This window comes from Phoenix dactylifera, chromosome 14 (genome assembly GCF_009389715.1).
Source record: "Phoenix dactylifera cultivar Barhee BC4 chromosome 14, palm_55x_up_171113_PBpolish2nd_filt_p, whole genome shotgun sequence".
NCBI classification, from domain to species: Eukaryota; Viridiplantae; Streptophyta; class Magnoliopsida; order Arecales; family Arecaceae; genus Phoenix; species Phoenix dactylifera.
In genome coordinates, this window is record NC_052405.1 from 11,879,489 (window position 1) to 11,904,850 (window position 25,362).

Below are 25,362 nucleotides of genomic sequence, written 5' to 3' on the forward strand. Positions count from 1 at the left end.
AGGACAGAAATCATACTTGAGCAACCGGAACATAATTTGCTAGAGAATTTAAAACGTTAGCACAAAGGAGTGATCTTACAAGCCAAATTATCAAATTTTATCAAAATCAAATGATACATATTTGTGTTTTAACAGAAAACCTCTGCAGAGACATCATAGCATAGTTGGATCAATGGTCAGTAATAGTAGACATCACAGCATATTTGGATCAGCGCACGCTGGTCGGTAAGAGCAACAGCAGACGTATAATAGTACACACAAAATTTGCACAATGGACAAGAGCTTAGTAACAGTATTGCATAATTCAATCACAACGTAACGTATAAGTTTAGGTTTGAACTTTGAAGTAACATAACATTTCAGTAAAGCACATTACAACATATTCTGGCCGGTATGAAGAAGAAGAAGAAGAAGAAGAAGAAGAAGATGATGATGATGATGATGATAACGATGACGATTATGATGATCTTCATGTACCCTACCAGTTCATGTTTTCAGACTCTGCACTATTCTTTAATATCCACTTTGCTACTGTGCCACAGTCCACAGGCCGATGAGCTTCCTCAGTACACTGCATGTTTTATTTGAGCAACTCAAAATGTTAAGCGGTAGCATAGAATAGACAACATTATGGAAACAATACTGCAAACTTTGTTGGTCAGTATATACTCACATTCCAACAAAAGTTATATGAACAATTGCAACAAACATCATAGCTTCCACTACCCATCACAAATTCCACTGCAAACTCACAACCAGGAGCAGGACACCATTTTGTCTATGCAAAAAATTAAAACTTTAAGGTATATAGTGGAAAAGATGAGAAGAAAAGAAAAAGTAAATTCTCCAGGCTATCACAAAAAGCAAAAGCTTGCTAAGCAATATAGACAAGTTCGATGAAGGTTTATCTAGGAATATCATATCAAGATTTCAGAAGACACCAACAAAGCACAAGTAGTATTTGACAATTGACATAAATAGAAGAAGGAAAAGAATTCTAACGGCTAAAAACAAATAACAACTTATCAATAAACTGCATTCACATGGAAAAACAATTTCAACTTAATAGCCACGAGAATAACTTCCAGTGAGAACCTAAACATGCGACACCATGAATAAGTTTGAAAAAAAAAAAACAGAAAATGCATAGAGCAAGAATGATATACAGTGATCAGAATCAGATTTTATCTTTCTGTCTTTTATCAGTGCTGTTCCCAAGTAAACATCAGGTAACAAAGGGGGAAAGTGATCAGAAATCATATACCAAAATGAAATAGGATATATTACACTTCAAAGACAAACATTTCTCGTATACCTGCACACAACAGGTTTTGCTCAAGGTGTATTTGATTTCAGGCATGTATGAATTCATAAGGAATGTCACATTCCAAGATATGTAAAAGCGGTGTGTATAAGTACCAGTTCTCAACTTTTGGTGCAGCACTGAGTTTAATCTAAGAAGACCACAATTTTGGCACATTTGCAAATTGCTATCCAAAAGTGAAGGAGGCATTGAGCAAAGGGTGAGGTGAAAGCCATAGAGGTGGGGATTTTAGGAATGGTATCATCTCTCTCTCTCTCTCTCTGTGTGTGTGTGTGTGTGGGTTGGAAAGGAAGAGTCAATTTCCCAGGAAGACTCCTCAGGAGTGTATTTGTATCTTTTGGGCCCCTCTAGAGAGAAAGATGGGTCGTTTCCTTTGACCTATGCCATGATGCTCATGGGCAGCTTATCTCTAATTGGATTTTGTGTGTGTGTGTGTGTGTGTATGCATGTGCGCATGTGCGTATGCCCACATACATGTGGGACTTAGGGTGAAGAAGGGGGAAGAATAATGCCGTACCAGCAGTAAGGGACTTAGACCTCCCTCCATCCCTCCCTTGAATAAAAGGAAACATGGTGAGGAAGAAGGTCTGGTATCCCTCACATGTAATTTTTTGTGAACATCATGTCAAAGTACAACTAAATTTTATAGATCTAGCACAACTAGATATATCCCATTCACTCGCACAACCGAGTCAAGTTAGACTAGCTCCAATTCCAGTTAAGATTTGTCATATGGGCTATCAACCATAACCAGTACTTGATACCATGACTGGTTAGGTTGGGCTACAAGTTAGTCAAGCACACCCAATCTGACAAGTCAACCTAGAGTGTTAGTTTGGTGTTATAGAGCCTAGCAAAAAGGATAGAAAATATGAAGGAAATAGTACTTGGAGCAAGGTTCGCCATCTCGGCACCCAACTCCGTACCGATGCCACACTAACACTGTGTCGGTACGGTATAGTATGGAGTCTTTTCGATATACCAAGTATCGGTACGCCACCCATATCGGGTACCAGTACCAAACTGGTACGATACGCATGGTATTATCCAGTTCAGGCCGGTATGAAGAACCATAACTCGAAGATGTAAGGTGTCTCAGAATGCTGAAATTAAGTGGAGACATAATGTGAGAAGCAAGGTATCTGGGAAAGATAAGGTAAAAAGTAGGTCAAGGGAGCAAAGACACAATATATGGCTCAATATCATTTCGACACGGTATTTTTTTTCCTTTTTTTAGTTTAATTTCATTCTTATTCCCAATAAGGTGGTTAGCTATGCACATTAAGGATGACGTAATTCTACTGGGGAATCATTATGCAACATGAATTTGAATATATAGCTGAAAAAGTTGAGCCTTTTTTACGCCTAAAAAAATTATGCATTATAACTTTGTTCTGGTAATACCAAAAGTCCTAGTCATCTCCTGAAAGCACAAAATTGTCGAGTACCAGTATTCTTTTAGTCTTAAAACAAGGATACTGAAAGCAACCTTAGGTGCATATTTGTCCTCTAAATATCATGTGGTTGCCCTAAATAGCAACCATATTGTTTAATTTATAGCTCAGTATCCTATGAGCATTTGGTACTTGAAAAAAACCACTGATTACTCCTTCCATCAATGAGCTTAACTTCTTCACTTCATGTGGTCGGCAATCTAGAAAAGAGAACATAGATGATGAGTTGCAATATGAGAGATGGGCAACAACGTAGTGGCTAAATCACAAACATTATATTCCTAGTCCCCTACCTTTGCTTTCTATCAACCCTCTCCCCCTCCTCGCATATGGGGAACAGTCTCTTCTTTAAACTGTTCTTGGAACCAACCATAGAATTTGACCTAACATAGCTACCTTTTTTGTCTATCCTATCTACTTCTCTTCCCTCCTTTAACTCCCATTTGTCTTCCACTTGTTCTTTTTCTTTGAAACAAACTAGAGGAAAATGCATAGGTAATGAGAGGGCGCAATAATCTTTCAAACCTTTTTCTTTAAATTGATTACACATATTCAACATATCATTAGGCACTCCTGAGTTACAATCAACTTTAGTAACCTCCTTATTTATAACTTTATTTTCATGTAAAGATAATGACCATTCTTCTTTCTTTGACATAAGTATACCATAAACAACAAGCCTTATCCCACCCATTTATTGGGATTAGCATATATATCAAAATAGCATCCATAAAATGGTTCAAGGCTTGACAATTGTGCAAAAGTGCACCTATATTAGCGTCCTTCATACGCAAGTTGCATGACGAGCTGGTTGGCTGATGGAGATCTACAGGATCTCTTTTTCAAATGCCCAAATGCAGCTGAAGCATGGACAGAAATTAACAAAGATGGGCCTTAGGAGCTATATTTGCAGGATTATCTTAGAATTTTTTCAAAGCCACTTTTTATTGAAACTGATGAAAGAAGACAAGCTATTGTGGGTTTGTGCCATTGGAAGGACAAGGGTAACTTGGTGCTCCAAGGTACAAGAAATCAGAGGAAGAAGATTGCTCGTAAGATGATCTTTCTCGCAGAGAAATATATGATCATAAATGGGAGGAAAAGGTGTATTCCAAAAAAAGCCTGCTTGGGCAAATGTGAATTCCGATGACTCCATAAGGAGGAGATGATGACACAACAGCCATTGGTCTGATGCGTAGACATGACTCTGGAAAGCCAATTTGGGAGATAGCAAATCAGTGTCGAAATATAAATAATCAACTTGCAGAATTGTTTTCCAATAGGAGATGCTTTGCAACTGGCAGACAGAGTACTAGAAAAGGTTTGGCTAAATCCGAAATTTCAATAGCACATATGAACTTGATTTGTATGTTTAAAAAGATTGTGAAGCACAATAATTGAAATGATTATTGGGTCTGCCGACTGCCAGTGACATCATCTAACGAGTGAATGGTTCTCTCAAGGTGGTCAACAAGAAATATTCACATCCACATTTCTCAAATCACTATCCTCACCACAATGTAATAAGCTGAAAACAAATACTAGCATATAGCAAGAGTAAACATTTTCTCGAACAGTTTTTTCTTTAAAAAAAGTGGAAAAAGTTTTGATAATGAGGTTGAAAAGAAGAAACAACAGTCAGAACTTTATTCATTTGTCTCAAGTATATATCTAACATAACAATGAGTCTGATCTGCCAGATGTTACTGGCAACTCTCTTCTATAATTTTCTACAATCTGCCCAATCAGTGGACTATGTAGAGAAAAAACAGATTTTTTAACTTCGTCAATTATCACTCATAATAATAAAAGCTTTTAGCAGATGGCACGGACATAAATATAATTTCTTTTTATTTTAGTTTCAGATAGAAGTAGTAAGATGAGAAGAAATGGAAGAGAAGCGTATTCTGCAGACTCCACATGTACCTTTCTGTTATCTTCAATATAAGATCTAAGAAAATAACGTGAGTACTTCTTTTTATCTTCATCAGTAGCTAATACATTAATCATGTCTTCACCAGCAGCAGCACCACATGATGGATCAGGGCATCGCAACATTAAGCATCCTGGGCCATCGCTTATTGATGTACTAATATAACCTGCAGGTGAAAACTTAAGATGAACCTTTTTTTGGTACAAAAACTTAAGATAAACCTTTAAACAAAACATTGGACCAAACAAAAGAGAAAGAACTGCTAGGGAATATATGATGCAAGTCTATGTCATGAACCTAGTCTTGCCAATCTAGATTTTAATTCAGAGTCAATTCAATATTTACAAGGAAAAAAGAGAGAGAGAGAGGATGTTTTCAGGTATTGTTACAATCATAAAAAGCCCAGAAATGTCTGTATAAAAAACCACTAAGATGATTCTGCAAGGAAACATAAAAGACAACTGCTATAATCAGGATTAGAAAGGATGCATGTTTGCTAGACATAGATATCAATGAAGGAAAAAGAATTGAAGTATGTATTCATTCTTTTGATTTTAAACGAGTCCTTCCATGATTTAGTTAAAAAGAGCTTGTCAGAGGTTATTTACAGATGAAACATGATGGAGCCCCCTATATAACCTCTTAGCATTCAGATGCTTCTGGTGATTACACTTTGTGATTAATATTTTGCAGAGCATTAAATTGATCCAACATCTAACTGCGATGGGGGGGACAACATAATGCTTGACAACTAGTTGCAGAGTATAAGGTTAAAATTCATTCATTGAAAAATAAATCTGTATAATGAATTTGCAAAGATACTTTTAAACATCATCACCATTTATCACTATGATAAAAACATCATAAACTGGCCAAAGTTCCATTACAGGTGCATCAAAACACAAATTGCTAAAGCTAAATACAGTATCATGTCATAAAAAATGCACTAACAGCATTTCTGATATTATGCCATGGATGACATTTACCATTCTAAAAATTATAGCTTTGGTCTCTATTATGTTTATGTGCAGTGCCATCATTGCAGTACAATGAAAAATCATTCTCCCAAAGAAGTCTGCATTATTCAAGCATAAGTTGTTGGAATAAGGGATTTTGGGACTAGTTTCACAACATAGTAGCCGACAGTGTTTTGAAGTGCAATGATACTGTCGCATATGCATCCACATATATGAATGCCATCCCTTGACTGCATTGTGCCGCCTGCATGCAGTTACCATATGCAGTCATACTGCAAATTGGCCAAAAAGGCAATCCACTTACCACCATGCAGCAGAATATGTGACCTCCTTAGTATTTCTTTTTGGGGGGGGGGGGGGGGGGGGAGTTCTATCAGTTCCGAATCTTTTTTTGATATTTCTATGTTTAGGTTTAAAGTTTAAACTAGATAATGCATCTTAGTACTTTCAAATGATTCAAATAATGAGATGAAGAACATAAAATATTTTCAAATTAAAATACAATCAATTACATACATTTAAAGCACTCTCGGATATCTAAAATCGGGTCGAGTGGCGATACTTCTTGTCGATATCTGGATCATCAATATAATAAGGAGACAGATCAACCCATCCCTCTAACCAAGCGGCGTTATAGTCTTATATGCTCAATCCTCGAGGAATGCACGTCGGGTCATAAGAACTCTCGGATCTCTCGCTGAAACTCTGGCTCTGAGAGATATCCTATTGTTGATAATATGGCTATGGAGGAGCCCATCCGATTATACCGGCACCAAAATCCGACCTGTAAAACCCTCCGGGCTGCACAGGGTAGTAGCCACCGGAAGATGACTCCGATGCACCATATCCATAGGCTAGCTAAGGCCGCGGATAATAGGAAGACTCGAAACTTGATACATTTATAGATTCTACTCCACATGCGAGGTCATCTGTAGCTGCATCATGTCCTCCTGAACGACCTCGAGGAACCCGTCTTCGATATGCAATGATACCCGATCGAGATCTATCAGATGGCCTACCGTGGTCCGTATCTTGTGTAGCATGTGTAAACTGGGACTCACCGGTGTATCGAAGACCTACCTCCGGCTGTGTCTCATAAGTAGTACCATACTGTCCTCCACTCCTTTTATGGCTAGCAGATCCATCACCACCAGAACCTTCATCGCTGCTGGTCCAAGTCTCCTCGACACTCTCCATTGGGGCCCTTTCCTTTTCTTTTCTCGTTTGCTAGGATTAACGCCCTCCTGACCGAGTCGACTGGGTACCAGAGCGTCCTCATCTAAGCATCTCTCGATCATCTCTTTAAGAGGTTATGTCGTACCAATCATGTGGTGACTGGCTCTCCTCTGGCCATGTCCTATCAGCTATAGGAGTGCGTGGAATGTTGCGCTCAGCCCATTACTCTAGATTGGCCCTAGCCTCCCTGGCTATCAAGCCGACTAGTCGTCGAGGTGATCCTGACTCGTCAAGCTCGGGCTCCTGCTGCTGGCCCACAAGCCAACCGAGCATAGGATCATCGTCATCATATGTGAAAGTCCTACAGAAGGGATCTGCATACTTGAGCTCCACTTCCTTCTGAATGCATTTTGGCCTCAACCGCAGATTGTAGTGCACATAAACTAGATCGTTGAGGCACTTTTGTGTCAAACGATTCCTTTATTTGCTGTGGATAAGGGCGAAAGTGGACCAATTGCGCTCACAGCCACTCAAGAAGACCGTTTGGGAGAGGATCCGGATAGCTATCCGCTTAAGATTTTTCACGGATCCGCCAAAATGAATCCACCATTCAGCTGCAAAAATATTAAAGATAATTACATATATGATGGCCTCATAGTTGAAGATAATTTAGCTGCAAAAATGTCTTGCAAATTTGTAGTGTACCTAGATTCATAGTTGTCTTGCTCACGACAGTTGGTCGTCCAAAGCTGTAGCTGCCCTCCCTAAATAATTTGGTCTATGAAAAAGAAACGTGTTGTACAATGTTAATAATAGAAGATTCGATATACTTACACATGCTACTAAATCATAGTTACTTCTTCTATACATGACACGGCGACTTCTGGATCAGGCTCCAACTTGTAAATAACATTACGTAGAGCATCCAGAAGTTCATCATCCATACCAATTCCACTCTCGTACTGAAACCGAGGATTCAGATAGTATGCTGCACATAGGCGACACCGTCTTAGTATACTTAAACAAATATGTCTATCAGTATAATTATCAATGTTATCGCTTACCTGCGAGATACAATTTTCTACCCATTTAGGCTCCCCACCGCCGCTCAATGATGTCTATGTACTCGTGGGCAGGAGCTAGATCTGCCTCCATGATCTGAATCTTTGCCTTCTCCATCATGTGATACAGAAAGCCCATCTGGGGGTACCTCTCGCTATCCACAGCCCGCAGCACTTGGTATAATGGTTTGATAGCCTTGACTATCGCATTGGCCCGCTGCAAGAATGACTGCCTCGTCATCAAGTCTTCCATCCTGCTTTCTTCAGTGCCGAACTGGGCATATCTACTTTTCTGCCACTCGAAATTGACAAACATCTGACGTAGGGCTCCTTTCTTCTCGATAAGGCTATCAAGTGCAATATAGTTCGTAGCAAATCGTGGGACTTCTGGTCTAAAATCTCTCCTAAAAAAATATATAGGGAAAAAAAATCTTACCTTATTTAGCTTTTGCTGGATTTTTCTTGAAGAAAAACGATGCTTTCTGACCCTCCTCAATTTTGTTCACGCCTTTGTCTTTGCCTTTCGCTTCCTTTCCTCCTTCTTTGTCTCTGTCTTTGCTTTCAGCTTCTTTCTGGCCCTGCTTGATGCATCGTTCGGCTTTTATAGCCGAACCCACGCATTGTGGCAACCACAGTGCGTGGCACTTTCGGCCACGTTGGGCGCTGTGGCACTTGGAAAGCGCCACAGCGCGTGCCACTTTCAAAAGCGCCACAGCACGTGGCACTTTCGGCCAGTTAATGGCGTTGTGGCACTTTCAAAAGTGCCACAGCGCCTGGCACTTTCAAACCACGCTTGGCGCTGTGGCACTTTCCACAGTGTGGGGACTTAGCGCGTGGCTAAAGCCACGCGCTGTCTTGCGTGAACTCACCCCGAACCGATGCGTACCAGTCCAGTACGGCCATGGTCTGTCGTACCGGTCCGTACCGGCCGGTACGGGCTGGTACGTACCGGTCCGGCCTGGAATTGGTACCGGATTAGCGTGGAATCCGGTACCGGTAGTTTATTGTTGGAGGACCGGTACGAAACCGGTTCGGACCGGTATAGGCCCGGTACGGGACCGGTTCGTACCGGTATAGGCCCGGTAAGGGACCGGTTCGTACCGGTCCGGGCCGCCGCCAGTACGCCAACCGGTACCGGTACAGCGGACCTTGGGTACGGCTATGAAAATCGATTCCGACCCAACCGACCCAATCGGTTCATGGGCTGTACCGGTGCGAACCGACACCGGTACATACCCGTACCGGTGCGAACCGACACCGGTACATACCCGTACCGGTGCGAACCGTGCGAACCTAGTGGTACACACCGATTCGGGGTGAGTTCATGCAAGACAACGCGTGACTAAAGCCACGCGTTAAGTCCCCACGCTGTGGCATTTTTGAAAATGCCACAGCGCCAAGCGTGGTTTGAAAGTGCCACGCGTTGTGGCACTTCTGAAAGTGCCACAGTGCCATTAACTGGCCGAAAGCGGCATGCGCTATGGCACTTCGAAAGCGGTACGCGCCGTGGCACTTCCGGAAGCGGCACGCGCCGTGGCACTTCCGGAAGCGGCACGCGCCGTGGCACTTCCGGAAGCGGCACGCGCCGTGGCACTTCCGGAAGCGGCACGCGCCGTGGCACTTCCGGAAGCGGCACGCGCCGTGGCACTTCCGGAAGCGGCACGCGCCGTGGCACTTCCGGAAGCGGCACGCGCCGTGGCACTTTCGAAAGTGCCACGACGCCCAGCATCGCCGAAAGTGCCACGCACTGTGGCTACCACAATGCAGCGCCCAGCGTGGCCGAAAGTGCCACGCGCTGTGGCTACCACAATGCGTGGGTTCAGCTATAAAAGCCGAACGATGCATTAGGCAGGGGCTGAAAGAAACTGAAAGCTAGGTAAAGACAAAAGAGGAGGAAAGGAAGAGAGGCAAAGACAAAAGCGTGAAAAAAATTGAGGATCAGAAAGCATCGTTTTTCTTCAAGAAAGATCCAGCAAAAGCTAAATAAGGTAAGATTTCTTTCCCTATATTCTTTTTTAAAGAAGAGATTCGGAGACCAGGGGTCACACGATTTGCTACGAACTACATTGCACTTGATAGCCTTATCGAGAAGAAAGGAGCCCTACGTCAGATGTTTATCAGTCCTGAGTGGCAGAAAAGTAGATATGCCCAGGTCGGCACTAAAGGAAGCAGGATGGAAGACTTAGTGATGAGGCAGTCATTCTTGCAGCGGGCCAATGCGATAGTCAAGGCTATCAAACCATTATATCAAGTGCTGCGGGCCGTGGATAGCGAAAGGTACCTCCAGATGGACTTTCTGTATCACATGATGGAGAAGGCAAAGGCTTAGATCATGAAGGCAGATCTAGCCCATGCCCACAAGTACATCGATATCATTGAGCGGTGGTGGAGAGCCCAAATGGGTAGAAAATTACATCTAGCAGATAAGCAATAACATTGATAATTATACTAATGGATATATTTGTATAATTATACTAAGACGGTGTCATCTATGTGCAGCATACTATCTGAATCCCCGGTTCCAGTACGAGAATGGAATTGGTATGGATGATGAACTTCTGGATGCTCTGCATAATGTTATTTACAAGATGTAGCTTGATCCAGAAGTCGCCGCGTCATGTATAGAAGAGGTAACTATGATTTAGTAGCATGTGTAAGTATATCGAATCTTCTATTATTAACATAGTATACCACGCTTCTTTTTCACAGACCAAATTATTTAGAGACGCCAGCTACAGCTTTGGATAGCAATCAGCTGTCGTGAGCAAGACAACTATGAATCCAGGTATAATACAAATCTGCAAGACATTTTTGCAGCTGAATTATCTTCAACTATGAGGCCATCATATATGTAATTATCTTTCAATATTTTTGCAGCTGAATGGTGGATTCATTTTGGCGGATCCACGAAAAATCTTAAGCGGATAGCTATCCGCATCCTCTCCCAAACGGTCTTCTCGGGTGGCTGTGAGCGCAACTGGTCTACCTTCGCCCTCATCCATAGCAAACAGAGAAACCGTTTGACATAAAAGCGCCTCAACGACCTAATTTATGTGCACCACAATCTGCGGTTGAGGCTCAAATGCATTCAGGAGGAAGTGGAGCTCAAGTATGCAGATCTCATCTATACGACTTTCACAGATGATAATGATCCTATGCTCGGCTGGCTTGTGGGCCAACAGCAGGAGCCCGAGCTTGACTAGCCAGGATCACCTCGACGACCAGCCGACTTTATAGCCAGCAAGACTAGGGTCGATCCAGAGCAATGGATTGAGCGCAACATTCTACGCAGTCCTATAGCTGATAGGACGTGGCTAAAAAGGAAGCCAGTCACCACATGACTGGTACGACACACCCTCTCAGGGAGATGATCGAGAGATGCTCAGACGAGGATGCTCTAGTACCCAGTCAACTCGGTCAGGAGGGCGTCAATCCCAGCAAACGAGAAAAGAAAAGAAAAGAGCCCCAATGGAGAGTGTCGAGGAGACCTGGACCAGCAGCGATGAAGGTTCTGGTGGTGATGGATTTGCTAGCCATAGAGAAAGTGGAAGACAGTATAGTACTACTTATGAGACACAGCCGGAGGCAGATCTTCGATACACCAGTAAGTCCTAATTTACGCATGCTACACAAGATACGAACCACGGTAGGTCGTCTGATAGACCTCGGTCGAATTTCATTGCATATCGAAGACGGATTCCTCGAGGTCGTTCAGGAGGACAGGATGCAGCTGCGATGACCTCGCATGTAGAGTAGGATCCATAAATATATCAAGTTCTGAATCTTCCTATTATCCGCAGCCTTAGCCAGCTTATGGATATGGTGCATCGAAGTCATCTTCCGATAGCTACTACCCTGCGCAGCCCGGAGGGTCTTATGGGTCGGATTTGGTGCCGGCATATCGGATGGGCCCCTCCACAGCCATTATCAACAACAGTACACCTCTCAGAGCCAGAACTTTAATGAAAGATTCGAGAGTTCTTATGACCCGACGCGCATTCCTCAAGGATTGAGCATACAAGACTACAATGCCGCTTGGTAGAGGGATGGGTTGATCTGCCTCCTTATTATGCTGATGATCCAGATATCGACGAGACGCATCGCCACTCGACCCGATTTTAAATATTCGAGAGTACTTTAAATGTATGTAATTGATTGTATCTTAATTTGAAGATATTTTATGTTCTTCATCTCATTATTTGAATCATTTGGAAGTAATAAGATACATCATCTAGTTTAAACCTTAAACATAAACATAGAAACATCAAAAAAAGATCCAAAAATGAGAGAACTCTTCAAAAAAAAAAACGACGACAGGGTCGAAACTCGGCCGAACCAGCCCCATCGGTTCGGTACCGATTCGGCTCGGTTCGGTACCGATGCCCACCGGTACGTCGGTATGGTCGGTACCGCGTATCTTGTCCAGACTAATCATTTATGCTGCATAGGGCAGAAAAAAATCACAATTTTGAAACTACATGAGACTTCTAGGAACTCCTCCTTTACTAAGGTTGACAACAAAAATAGCCTTAACAATGTAGAAGCTGCAGATGACCACTTCAGCACTAATATACAAAATAATGATCTGTAAGATCTGATTAAGAACAAGGTTAGCATACTAATATATCAGCATGCAATAATAGTCAAAATAGGGTACAGCACACCAAAGAATTTAGTACTAGCCGCTCGACTATCACAATTAATAGATAACACAACTCGAATATCAGAGCAGTCACATACTCTCACATGGAATACAGGTCATGCACTCTATGCAGCAGCCAATTGGCGTTAGTTATGAATACGTGGATTTTAAGATGAGTGATGAATTTGTATGAAAATATTAACACAAATCTGAAAGAACATGCATACCGCACCATTGTTTTCTCATTGCACAATGGAACCAAACCCCCTCCTATCAAACACCACATGCATTGTTACATGCTGATTCATGATAAGATAAAAGGCAGGGTACGTGTGATATCAAAAACTGAAGCCAACAATACGTTTCAAAAACTCTATACAACCAAATAACATCCAACAGATTCTGGATAAACAAACCTCTCCAGCATGCGCCACAAAAATGATGGCCACAAGCAGCAGCACTCATGTTATTACGGGGATAGTTTTCAAAACAAATGCCACAAGTCAGCTGCCACAAAAGTAAACAGTCCATAAGAAGCAACAAAAATGAATTAAATAATAAACAGAGTTTATGCAACACTAAAAATATCCTGTCTCAGATATATAAATTGAATTGTCTCATAGGTAAAAGCTTAGATAATCAATGAATCTGACTTACTTCCCTAGCATTCAGCATTTCCACCGGATTCTCCAACAAGCCAATGGCCTTCCGAACATTTTCTTCATCTGCAAACCATTCATCATGCACCTTACTGACACTCCTGTATACTCAAGAAACAAGTATTTCAGACTAAAGAATTAAAGTTGAATATTAAAAATAAATGCATTCTCATGCAAAGATGAAAGATAGTAGACATCATAACAATAGATGATGTGTCTTATAAGATTACATAAACCTCCAATTATCAAACAGAAAAGTTACAAACAAATGTATAGCATTTTGCATTCACAACTTTGTATTATTTCCCATGATACATGGACCCCTTTGTTTTCGTGTAATTAACCGCACCCAACATTTAGATATGGCTATGGTTTGATGCTTCAATGCAGCTCTGTAAGAAGAAAACCTTACATATTGGAAGGATTCAGCAGTTAAAATACACCCTGGACTGAATGCTTACCTGAGTTCATGTAATATAGGTTACTTTAACTTGTTTATGGGATGCACAATCTCACTATTGTAACAGCATTTTTACTAAGCCTATTTTGTCAGCATTCCTTTCACCAAAACCAGTATAGAAGTTTTTTATTGTTATTATAGAAAATCTTGGATGATTTTTTATATTCATTAAAAAAGAAGACAAATTCTAGTCATATACATAATATAGTGATCTAAAGCAGCATAAGACATTCCAAAAATTACATCATTAGCCACACTAATTGAGAAAGCACATCCAATAAAAAGAGGTGCAACAACTGTCTTCTGTTTGGAAATACACTATTACAAAAAGTATATCATTAGACATACTAGTTGAGAAAGCACATCTGATAAAAAAAGAAGGTGCAACAACTATCTTCAGTTTGGTAACACACAATATGTTAAAAAGGAAAAAAGAAATAAGTGGACTCTAGTGATGCATATGCAGACATACATATATGCATATTTATAATCATATAGATTAAATTAAATTAAACTGGAGATAGCTTATCCAACCTACAGCTGAAAAACTATTTGCATGTCTCTCACAATCTCATCATTATTATCTCCTATAGAGTTTTGACATCAAACTATTATCTCCTCATCCTAAAAAAGCTTATACATGATACAGAAGGCATCTCAATTTCTTCCTAAAGGTTTCACACCCTCCCACTTGGATAAATGATATGTTGATCATGATCTTGAATATACCATTGCATGGATAACCAGACAGGCTGTTCCATCTCTATCCTACTTCAACTATGTGTACCCCAAAATTTAGCCACAGTGCTTGCTACAACACATGGCACAGAATGCGGGCTGAGCCAGACAGCATCTAATGTGCTACAGCACATGCAAAGAGGGATTTTTTTTTGTTTTAGGCGACTTTGTTTTTTTTTTTATATATAGGGGACAGGGGTTATCATGCATGTTAAATGAATATAGTGGTATCTGAAACAAATAAAGCTAAAGACCATCAGAACATAGACTTCAGACATTCCAACTCCTAAATATCCAAAAAAAAGGTGATGTGGCAACCGATCACATAGTGAAGCAACACAAGTATTCACTTCACAGGCAATGGAAGGACTTCCATTGAAGAACTTTAGTTAACTGAGCATGCCTTTCCATTCCTATTGGAGGGAATTCTGTGCAAGGATTATGGCACAAGCAGGCACGTCAATAGATTCGGCCGAACCATACAGAGTGGAGGTTAGAACCACCCTTCAGACTACAACATTTGAATTACTCTACCATATCCCAGGGGAGCGAAGGTCAACCTCTTTTGCACACATCGTCATTATGCATATGAAGCAACCCCTTTGTGGAGGCCTGACCTGCTGTGCAGTTCATCTTTCAAATTGCTTCCCTTCAAAGCATTCCATGCACAATGGAGGCTTATCCCTGTGTCATTTGTTCCAATATACATATATACATGCATACAAACATACATATATATTGCACTTCCACTTGGGCTCGTCCGCTTTTTATCCTTGTGTTCCCTTATGACTATCCCACTTGTGCTAGAAATCGTCAAGTGCTCTACACTGAGGCAATAGAACCCACATCACCTGGTCAACTGAGAAACAAGTCAACAAACATCACCCTCAAGTCAATTATATGATTGCCAGATTATAATATTTTTATAACAATATTTTTAAGGGACTTGGTTCATAGACAAGTCATTTTGCATCAATACCAGTACAGATTATATATATTGTCCACAATCCAAGTCCACTCCTCCGCCAAGATGTTGACATGATCCATCCTCAATGTGACACAATCCCCACAAATGGCCTCCTGTATAATGATGCAGTGGTCATCTATCCTTCATGCCTTTCCTCGAATCATGTATACCTCATCCTGGAGTCCCACTGAGTGAACGCAACAGCAAGATTGGTGAAATGGTCTTTGGGGTGGAAGCCAAGGGAATCGGTGGTGGAGACAGTGACGAGGTCAGAGGAGGCAGCAGAAGAGGTGGAAGTGGGGAGGAGGAGGGAAATTTGAAAAAGCTGGTAAGGAGGAGGGTGGCGGATGCGAGCATCCCAGCAAGGTAGTTGACAAGATTCAAGGGAAGCATAAGGCAGAAAGGAAAAGGGAAGAGAGAAAAGCTATTCTTTCTTTCAAAGGGATCAAGAGAGAGTAGACTCACAAAGTCTCCACTTTTTCCAAGAGAAGAAGATGATACCAAAAGAATGGACATTTAGAATTTTGGGACCAGCAGTGTCGGATAAATTCAGCATTGGCAAGTGCTACTAACACATGTTCCCACTCGGTGAACTATAGTGTAAGCCTTGGGTCCCACGAGGATCGTGAGTCCATATTTGCCCCCACCAACATGCCAGTTCAGTTCCACGACCATGATGCAATTGTGGCATGTGATCACCCTCCCATCCAAGAATCCCTTCCTATGCTCACCTTGTTGCTCCCTGCCAAGTAGGAGATGATACTAATGCTACTCTAGTCTGCCACTATGAGAGAAAAAAAATATATAGTCTGGATCTTTGACCAAAAGCGAAGGGTGAAGGAAGAAGGGAGAAGGGAGAGCTGCCCCATAGTGTAAGAGACAGCAACCACTCACAGCAAACTAACTATCCAAGAGGAAGCAACTGCGCCTCCAATTGCCACTCTCCAAAATCCTACATACCACGACCATTCATCAAGTAGACTATAGACCAGCAAGATCTGAAGGTGAGTGTCACAGTGTTGAACACAATTTATTTTACATTCTTACTAGATAAAAGAAGACAGTTATGTGTAGTCTCTCAATGAAATTAGGTCTTGAACTCAGAGCTCTCCTGCTCTCTTGATCGTGATTGAAATTGGTGGTTGAGGCACGCCATTGTTCTGCATCTAAAAGACTATATTTGAATTGGAAGGCTCAAATCATTTAGGTCAAGTTAGGCAGTATGAAAAGACACTATTGGCACTCTTTTATTTCCTTTTTCCTTTAAAAAAATTAACTAATTAGATTTAAAGAGGTGAATGGAATGCATTGGCTCGATTACAACTTCATAGATTTTTAATGAAAATATATTATAAATTTAAAGAGATAATAGTAAAATGAGGTCAATTTTTTTCAACTTGATTCTTATATGTTCTTATTTTATAACAATTTTACAATTTTACAATTTCCTCTTTTCGCACATTTGACAAGATATGAAAGTGTTTCAACCTAAAAATAGTCCACTTGAATCCAAAATTTAGACTGAAATGTCCCCCCATAAAAGTTGGACAACCAAACAAAGAAAATGAATATTTTCACAATATTAACCATGTTTTATTGCTATCCTATATGAGCATACAAAGAAAGTGTCCACCACAAGCACCTAAGAGAATCTTGCATAACTGAAAGAGTTTATATCAGAAACCTCAGTAAAAATATACAAAAAGATATTCCACTTCTACAAACTGAACTCTCTTACCAGTTATAATAGCGCAAAAGAATGAATGCTGCAGATCTTGATATTGAAAGTACAGTAGACACCCTATTTATGTCTTCCTCTTGATGCTGTCGTATACCAGCTTCGCTCAAAATAGTATAATTTTGCTGAAATTATAAATCAGCAAGGTGATAATTAAACAAACTAGATAATGATAGCACATGTAAAAGAACCATACATGGAACATATAGCATAAATTACAGCATATTCTCAGTAAATTTATCATGCTCAAAAAACTTTTATTTGCTTAAGTAAACACCTTTCAAGAAAAGTTATAATTACTTGCATACTTTTATTTGTACATGTGCAAAATGAAGAAATACACTCAAATAAATATAATTAGATGTGATTTTGAATAAGAAATAGGTAACCAAATGCAACAATAACAAATCTTTGTCGCTCAGTTCTATCTTCACTGCCTTAGCAGACCTGAGAATCATTCTAGATTTATCTCCTATTCATATATGCTTCAAGAATTTCTAAGGACCATGCCATAATTACTATTTCCAAGGACCTGTGTCATAACCATGACCATCCAACCTTGTCCAAAGTATTTGGAGTCAAATTTATGGATCCAAATAAATATAATAAGATATGATTTTGAATGAGCAATTAGTAACCAAATGTGAACATACAAATCTTTGTTGCTAAGTTCTTTCTTGACAGCCTCATATCACGGACTCACAGCCCAAAAGCTTAAGTTGTCGGACGAGGACCGGCCCAAGCTAATAAACCAATATGGTACAATTTTTATTAGTCAATGTGGGACTACGACAATCACCCCACTCAACCTCATAACGCCCTCATCACGGTTGGCTCCTACTCGAGAGAGGGGGAGCCCACCTATGGCCCGAGTCCTCCTCAACCTTGGTATCCCCCAATGAGAAGCCCATATAACTAATAAAGATTATGACGCGCAATGGACCTGGCTTTGATACCACCTGTCATGGGCTCACAGCCCAAAAGCTTAAGTTGTTGGGAGAAGGACTGACTCGGGCTAGTAAACCTGTGTAGCGCCCCATTTATTAGTCAATGTGGAACTATGACCTCAGCAACCCTAAGAAATCATGCCTTCTAAAACATTTTTCAAAACCCAAAGTTTGACATGTTCCCACAAATTAGTGCATCAAGCATGGTTCATTTGTGCAGAATAAGAAACAGTGGGTTAATCTTTGAAATTTTCATTGTAAATGTAGTGAACGTGAAATACTCAATACAAATATAAATGGTGGAGAGATCAAGAAGATGTCGCAAGATCGTTTATCTGATTGGTTAGTCAAGCATGAGCTAGTTCATAGATCTTTGGGCTTCGATTGCCGAGGAATAGAGACTTTACAAATCAAAACCAAGGATTGATACTCCATTGCTATCATTTCATATGTATATGGTTGCAATTGTTTAGGTTCCTGGTGCGCCTATGGTGTAGGCAGGTTTTTAGCTAGTGTCTATCATCTTAGAAGAATACAATATGATGTAGAACAAAAATGTCTTTGTACATGATAAAAAAATTATCCCATAGAGAACTATATACTTTTTGGGTTTAAACCAATGAACAAAAAAAAAATACAACTTGAGCAATGAATTAATAAGTTGAATAAAAGGTCTAGAAAAAAGGGGGGAAAAAGGATTTCTTGCTCTAGATATACTCAAAAAAAGGACCAGATTGCTTGCCAAGATTCCTATTTCAGACCATCTTTGGCCTTGTCTATATAGCATTTGGACTAGCCATTCAACACTTCATTAATTTTTGCATGCTGAATGTCTGAATCAAATTATTTAAAAACACGATTATCAATTTACATGTTAGTAGCAACTAAAACACACTGTGATATTTTACCTTAAAAGCTAGTAACATACTTCAATTCCTATCATCCTCTAGAACCAGCCCTTCTTTGTTCACATGACTGTAACCACTCTAACTTTGTGCTGTTATACCACAAATGTAATATCTGCTACTGATGTAACTATCATAAGATATTAAGAAAGTCCAGTCTAAGATAGCAAGGCTAGATAGAGTCAAATGCTAGAGCCATTGAACCAAAACATGCACTATGCTGATATGCTCGAATCCTTCTTCAGACAAACCAAAGGTCATCAGTCGATGCACTTGCAAAGTAAGATGCTAAGCAACAATTTATGAAATCCTATGCACAAAGCTAAAGCAAACATTTAAAGCTGCTCAGGTGACTAAAATCCCATTCACCATTCGACATACTATGCATGGCATCAGCAAGGTGAGAGAAAAGATACAGAAAATATAAATAAGCTAGAAATATAACAGGAAGGAAACAAAATCCATGTGACATTTATTATGCTCGTCTTCCATATCAGAGCATTAGCAGCTACCACTCAGAAACAAGCAAATATGAAAGCAGATGTGATTTTGAAAAGCAGGATACCATTCGAAAGGCTTGAAGAGCATGCCCTGACTGTAAATTTTATCCACCGGGTCCACAACATGAAAACATTACCCATGAAGAGGGGCAAGAAACCAACTTATTGATGAAAAAGAAATATGTGGAAAAAGGATTGCCTGCTTTTATTAACATGACAATGCAATGTGAGGTGCCAAACCATCAAAATCTTAAATTTATCAGTCTAAGACAATTTACGAAGCAAGACATTGAGACAGAAACAATCACGCCGTAGTTCCAACACAAATTAGCACAAACTTCTCTTTTATTCAAGATATCACCTACTGCTAGCTCATCCATCAATAAGTATCTCAGATCCAGCTCTAACATCGATACCACCAAACCTAAACGACACTGAAGCGAAGCAAGCAAGCACGCGCGATCAGAAGAAAAAAGCCAACTGTTTCCTATCCCTTCACCTGCTGGCGATGGGAGGTGATGTCCTCGGAGCCGTCCGACTCATTATCGACAAAATCGTAGTCGGCGTCGCCATCGTCGCTGCCCATCGCGGTCTCCCCGCTGTAGAAATCGTCGTCCAGGGACTCCAAATCATTCGCATCATGCATGTCGTCCTCCGAGTCCATCTTTCCCCGCCGGCCCCCGATCCCCAGCCCCAGGCGCCCAAGAAACCCTAGAATTCCGCCGGAACGGGCGATTAGGGCTCGAATCGGGGCGGGAATGAGGAGGATCCGACCGATGGAGACAGGGAGGAGATCGGATTTGGGGAAGAGAATGCTGGGAGATTCTAGGGTTTGGGTCTTGGAATTTTACTGGAAAGGAGGAATCTTGCGGGCTTCTTACATAAAAAAATAGGAAGGGAAACGGAAGGTAAACGGTAACCAGATGCTATTTTTATGCGACAGAGATTTTTGGCAAGCGACCCGATAAACTCACTCCACCTTTTCCTGACATGCGCGCTGCTATTCCGACACGATTTTAATTAGCTTAAATTATGCATGGATCATCATACAGATAAATCTTAACCGTTTTGTATTTAATACTTTATACATACTTAAACGGGAAGAGCTAAAAAGGGCGAACATTTGCAAATATTTTTCTTTTTTTGCATGACAAAGTATATATCATCCATGAGAAGTTTATTAGTGATGCTATTATATTAGTTAGAATTAGACTCATATATGTTTTAACCTTCACATCTTATATGTAAAAATTGTGTTAGCTAGAAGCTCGAGTAAATATTAGCTTAATTATAAGTTAAATCAAGCATAGATCAAGACCAGAGTTTAATTCCGGAGCCAATGCCACTTTTCGGAATCCTCAATTTCCACTTATTCCTTTTCGAGCATTCGCTAAAAATAGGATAAGAACTACACTATATACTAGATAAACTATTAGGTTTTCTTTCCAAAGAAGTTGAGCATGGAAAAATAAAATTCCTACTCTAACAGTGGCTCGGATTGGATTAAACTTCTACTTACTTAAACATCAAAGTGTAAAGTTGCATTTTTTTTTTTCTGATTCCAATACCCGATTTATCTATCGGTGTTCAATCCAATGAAGGTTAGGTACAGATTTGCACATTTTAATGAGGCTGCAAAAGTTAATCCTATGTTCATATTTTCTTTCATCACCAACACCTCTATATACTTACTTACACCATCTATCTTTTCTTTGATTGATTGATTAATTAATTTCCTTGCATGGAAACTTGGACCTTGTGGTTGCCGGACTACCGCTGGAAGTGACCTTGGAATGAGGTATTAAATGGAGGTGCTTTGAGTGCCGGCTGCCGCGGAATCATCATCGTTAGAGTGGAAGGGTGTCATGTATAACCCTGCTGCAATTGGAAAGGTTAAGAGCCCTTTTCCATTTGCAGGTTCACTCCTAGGAGAAAACCTTATAAAAAAGCTATTAAATGAATGCTTTAGTGCAAGTGGAGTCTTGCTTTAAAGGATGCGTGAGCTTATGAGTTTGTATCACGCAAGCTACTGTCTAGGAGTTGAGCAGCTATGCTTGGAAGGAGATTCAGCGGTGGTTATCCAAAGGATTTCATCTCCAGCCCATTGCAGGCATCACAAAAGTCCTATGGCTTAGAAAGCTTCTTATCACTTCTTCATAGCATCCCATGTTTACAGAGAATTAACCGAGCAGCTGATTTCTTAGCTAACATTGCCTTATTGGCCGTATATTATTTTTGACACAGGAGATGCAGTTCCTCCTTCGCTTGGGCTCATCCTCATGGCCGATTCTGAGAAGGGCAACTGCAAATTAAGATCAATATCATCTTCAGCCGGCTGCACCTTGTTCTGTTTTGACACTGCTGTTCTTGGTTGGAATATTTGTCTCTGTATTGCCCATTAGATGCATGTCAGGTTTCCAGCTGCATTTGAAGATCTTGGAAGAATTTAGCTATCCTCTGCTTCTGTTGTCTGTAAGTTTTATATTGCCGGGGTTTCCTATCTTTTTGTAAGATTGTCACTGACTCTGACTTTCACTTTAGTAGATGTATATAAACTATTTATCCATATCATATCATAGCGCACACGTATATGTATATGTATATGTATGTATGTAAATTATTTATTCATTTATATATTGAGTTGGGTTAGGTTGGGTCCAACTTGAGTAAGGGTAGCCCAAATAAAGGTTGTATTGAGCTTTTTTAGCCCAAGCCCAATTGAAATTGGTACCCTATCTAATAAGTGGATTTGATAGGCAAGTTCATGTTGAGCCCAACCTAAATGGCACCTTTAGTAGGTTATGATTCCACATGAGCCATAAAATGGATATAGGTAGCCAAATAGATGGTTTATGCTAGGTCAACATTAACTTTATGCAGTCTTAATTAGTTCCTTGCCTACCGTCGATGTTGGTTGCATACTTGCATGTGGTTGGATGTGCACTTTGATGCTATAAAAATGATGGTTACTTTTAATTCATAATATGAATGAACTTGTGCTCAGTTGCACGGATTTGTGAAGGGTCCATGTTTTCAGCAACTTTCTTCATCTGGACAAGCCTCATTGTCTAGGATTAGTGAAATTAGTGAATGCATGTAAAGACTCTTAATTAATTCTGTTTTAGCTCGGTCCTTGCAATGTTGTGGTGGTAGATACTTCACCACTAATATCCAAGTCTAGTGACTTCACCAGGTCAACTAGACGCATTCCAATTTTCTCCTAAATATAGCCCTATCATCTCCTTTATTTTGCTTTTGAGACTGCTCTAATTTCTTGGATGTGTAAAATTTAATTTCATTTTTTCCTTAGTTAAAGGTGTGAAATTAGAAATGATTTAGTTTAAGTATATTCCAATTACAACTGAAATATATTTTCATCTAAAATGTTGAATGATGGAATATATAGAAAATTTGTTTGAAATACTATCTCATTAATTTAACTGTTGTCCTCTATTTTGATGTGAACATTCCTCACTAGAGGCTCCTAAATCGAAAGTTTCGCAACCTAAAATGCTCATTGTTTCTTGTAACCATCCAAATAATTTCACATAAAACCTGCTGAAATAATCAAATGTAGTAATACAAAAATATTTATATTTTAGATCAAATTATTATGCGCGCCCAGACATTGTTATAACACAAAATTAATACATATAAAACCTGCTGAAATAACCAAATGCTTATAACAGCCTCATGAACTTGGTAAAAGTGGGCTGGAGCCTGGGGGGATTTCTAAAATTTTTGCCGGGTGAGTGGGTGGGTTGGGCTTGTGTTGCTAAGAATACACTAGAAAGCACAAAATTAACACCTATGTTACCACCTTAAAGTGACAGAAATGGATAGCTTGAATGCCTTTTCCTTGCCACATCTCTATTTTCCCGAAATAAATAGGCTTTTCTACTAATAAATATACCCCAATGTCTACTCTCTGAAAAAAATTTAAAAAAGTTAAAATAAAATGCTTGTTTGCCATACTTGTTTTCAACAATAATGAATAATGGACTCGCAACCTTCGTATTTGCTTTTAATTAATCGCATGCGGTGCAAATGTAAGATCTAATAGATTTTAGAAGCTATTTGTTTCGAGTTGAATAGATTGTGGCGGTAAATATTATAATTGAATTGCAAGCATCTAAAACAACTGCTTGGATACCTGCACTTGCAATTATAGATTGTGTTACGGGGGAACTCAGCCACCATGCCCCACGTGACCGGCACGCGCGCCCTAGAAGACTACAGCTGCCCCTTGATCCAGTAACCCGACCCCGAGTCGGATATCTTCGGCCTCGCAGCCCGACCCCGAGTCAGCTGCCCCTTGATCCAGCAGTCCGACCCCGAGTCGGATATCTTCGGCTTCGCAGCCCGACCCCGAGTCGGCTGCCCCTTGATCCAGCAATCCGACCCCGAGTCGGCAATCTCTCGACAACGACAGGCTGTTCCCCTGGAGCACGCCGCGACCCTCTGCTCCACTACTCCCTGCAACGGTCGTATCCGGCGCTGCTCCACGATCTCCTGTAACAGCCGTACAAAGCGGAGCTCCACTACGCCCTGTCATGGCCGTACCCAGCGCTGCCCCACGACGCCCTGTAACGGCCATGTCAGTGGCAACTCCATCGTGCGACACGATGACCAACCCCCCAGAAGGACCCCCCAGCCTGGTATATATGCGGCTGGGGGGAGAAGGGGGGAGGTAAGCAAGAACTTCCAGAGCATTCTCCTACTTGCTACTATTATCTCTCCTTCTCCTCCAATCTCCTCTGACTTGATCGTCGGAGGGCCCCCACTACCCCAGTGGTGGTGCGAGGCTTGCTTGCAGGTTTCCCGGTGGAAGGTGGAGCGCAATCAACACCAACCAAGGCAACTCAGACGGAATCCCGTTCACACCGCTGTGCCAATCGTTCTCGGTTTTGGACCACCAGCAACAGTTGGCGCTAGAGGAAGGGACGAATCTCAGAGCGATCGTAATGGCACGGCGAGGTGGTCGTGGAGCTTCCAATGCCTCCGGTCGCGGGGCCTCTCGCGCCTCCGGCCGGGAGGCCGCTGCGTCTCCAACACATTCTCAGCAACACTCCACCGCTCCACCTCCCATTCAGATGGTCGAAGCCGCTCAGTTCGACCAGTTAGCCCAGCAGGTTCGCACCCTCGCGGAGGCAGTGCAGAACCTGCAGGGTGTGATGTCTCGGGCGCCGCAGCGGGCCCAGGAGCCGCTGCTCCCTGAGCGCTCACCTGTCCTCCTCAACCTGCGCTCCTTCCTCTCCCATGGGGAGGAGCGCTGGCGCGAGGAAGATTCTCGAGCACGGTCCATTCTGCCGGGACCTTCCCATCGGAGCTGCGCGGGGTACGAGAGGCGGGCCCGGGCGCGTTCCCAGACCCCCCAGTCCTCAAGGAACCCGCGCTCCAGTCGGTCCCCCTCTCGGTGCTCCTTGTCTCCCACCCATCGGTCGCGCTCCCTGGACCGGCGGGTGGACGATCTCCACCGACAACTCCAGGTCCTGAAGGGCCACTCCAAAGATCCCTTCGCCGACTTGGAGATCTCCTCCCAGCCGGCGCTTGCCTCGAGGATCCTGCGGACCCCGAATCCGCCGGGGTTTAAAATGCCGGCGATCGAGCCCTATGACGGGGCGGCGGACCCGCGGGATCACGTCGAGAGTTTCAGGACCCTTATGCTCCTCCACGGAGCATCAGATCCTCTCCTCTGCAAGGCCTTCCCGGCGACCCTCCGTGGCCCGGCAAGGGCGTGGTTCGCCGGCTTGGAGGCTAACTCAATCCAGTCCTTCGACCAGTTTACTCGCCTCTTCATCAACCATTTCGCCGTCAGTAGCCGGCGGCGACTGGTCTCCGACTCCCTCTTCGATATCCGGCAAAACGAGGGAGAAAGCTT

General features: G+C 41.6%; 1 protein-coding gene across 1 annotated transcript in view; it reads right to left on the minus strand.

Annotated features, from left to right (window-relative positions):
• The window catches only part of LOC103724095 (probable E3 ubiquitin-protein ligase ARI8), a 29,040-nt gene extending 8,653 nt beyond the window's left edge, over positions 1–20,387 (minus strand). Inside the window, exons 1-7 of the mRNA XM_026800365.2 lie at positions 19,981–20,387; positions 17,130–17,254; positions 13,225–13,327; positions 12,984–13,074; positions 4,705–4,877; positions 674–778; positions 483–571 (exon numbers count right to left, since the gene is read on the minus strand). Of these exons, the coding sequence (XP_026656166.2) occupies positions 483–571; positions 674–778; positions 4,705–4,877; positions 12,984–13,074; positions 13,225–13,327; positions 17,130–17,254; positions 19,981–20,145 (851 nt within the window). The 5' untranslated portion in view covers positions 20,146–20,387. The remainder of the gene's footprint in view (positions 1–482; positions 572–673; positions 779–4,704; positions 4,878–12,983; positions 13,075–13,224; positions 13,328–17,129; positions 17,255–19,980) is intronic.
• Between the last annotated feature and the right edge of the window lie 4,975 nt (positions 20,388–25,362).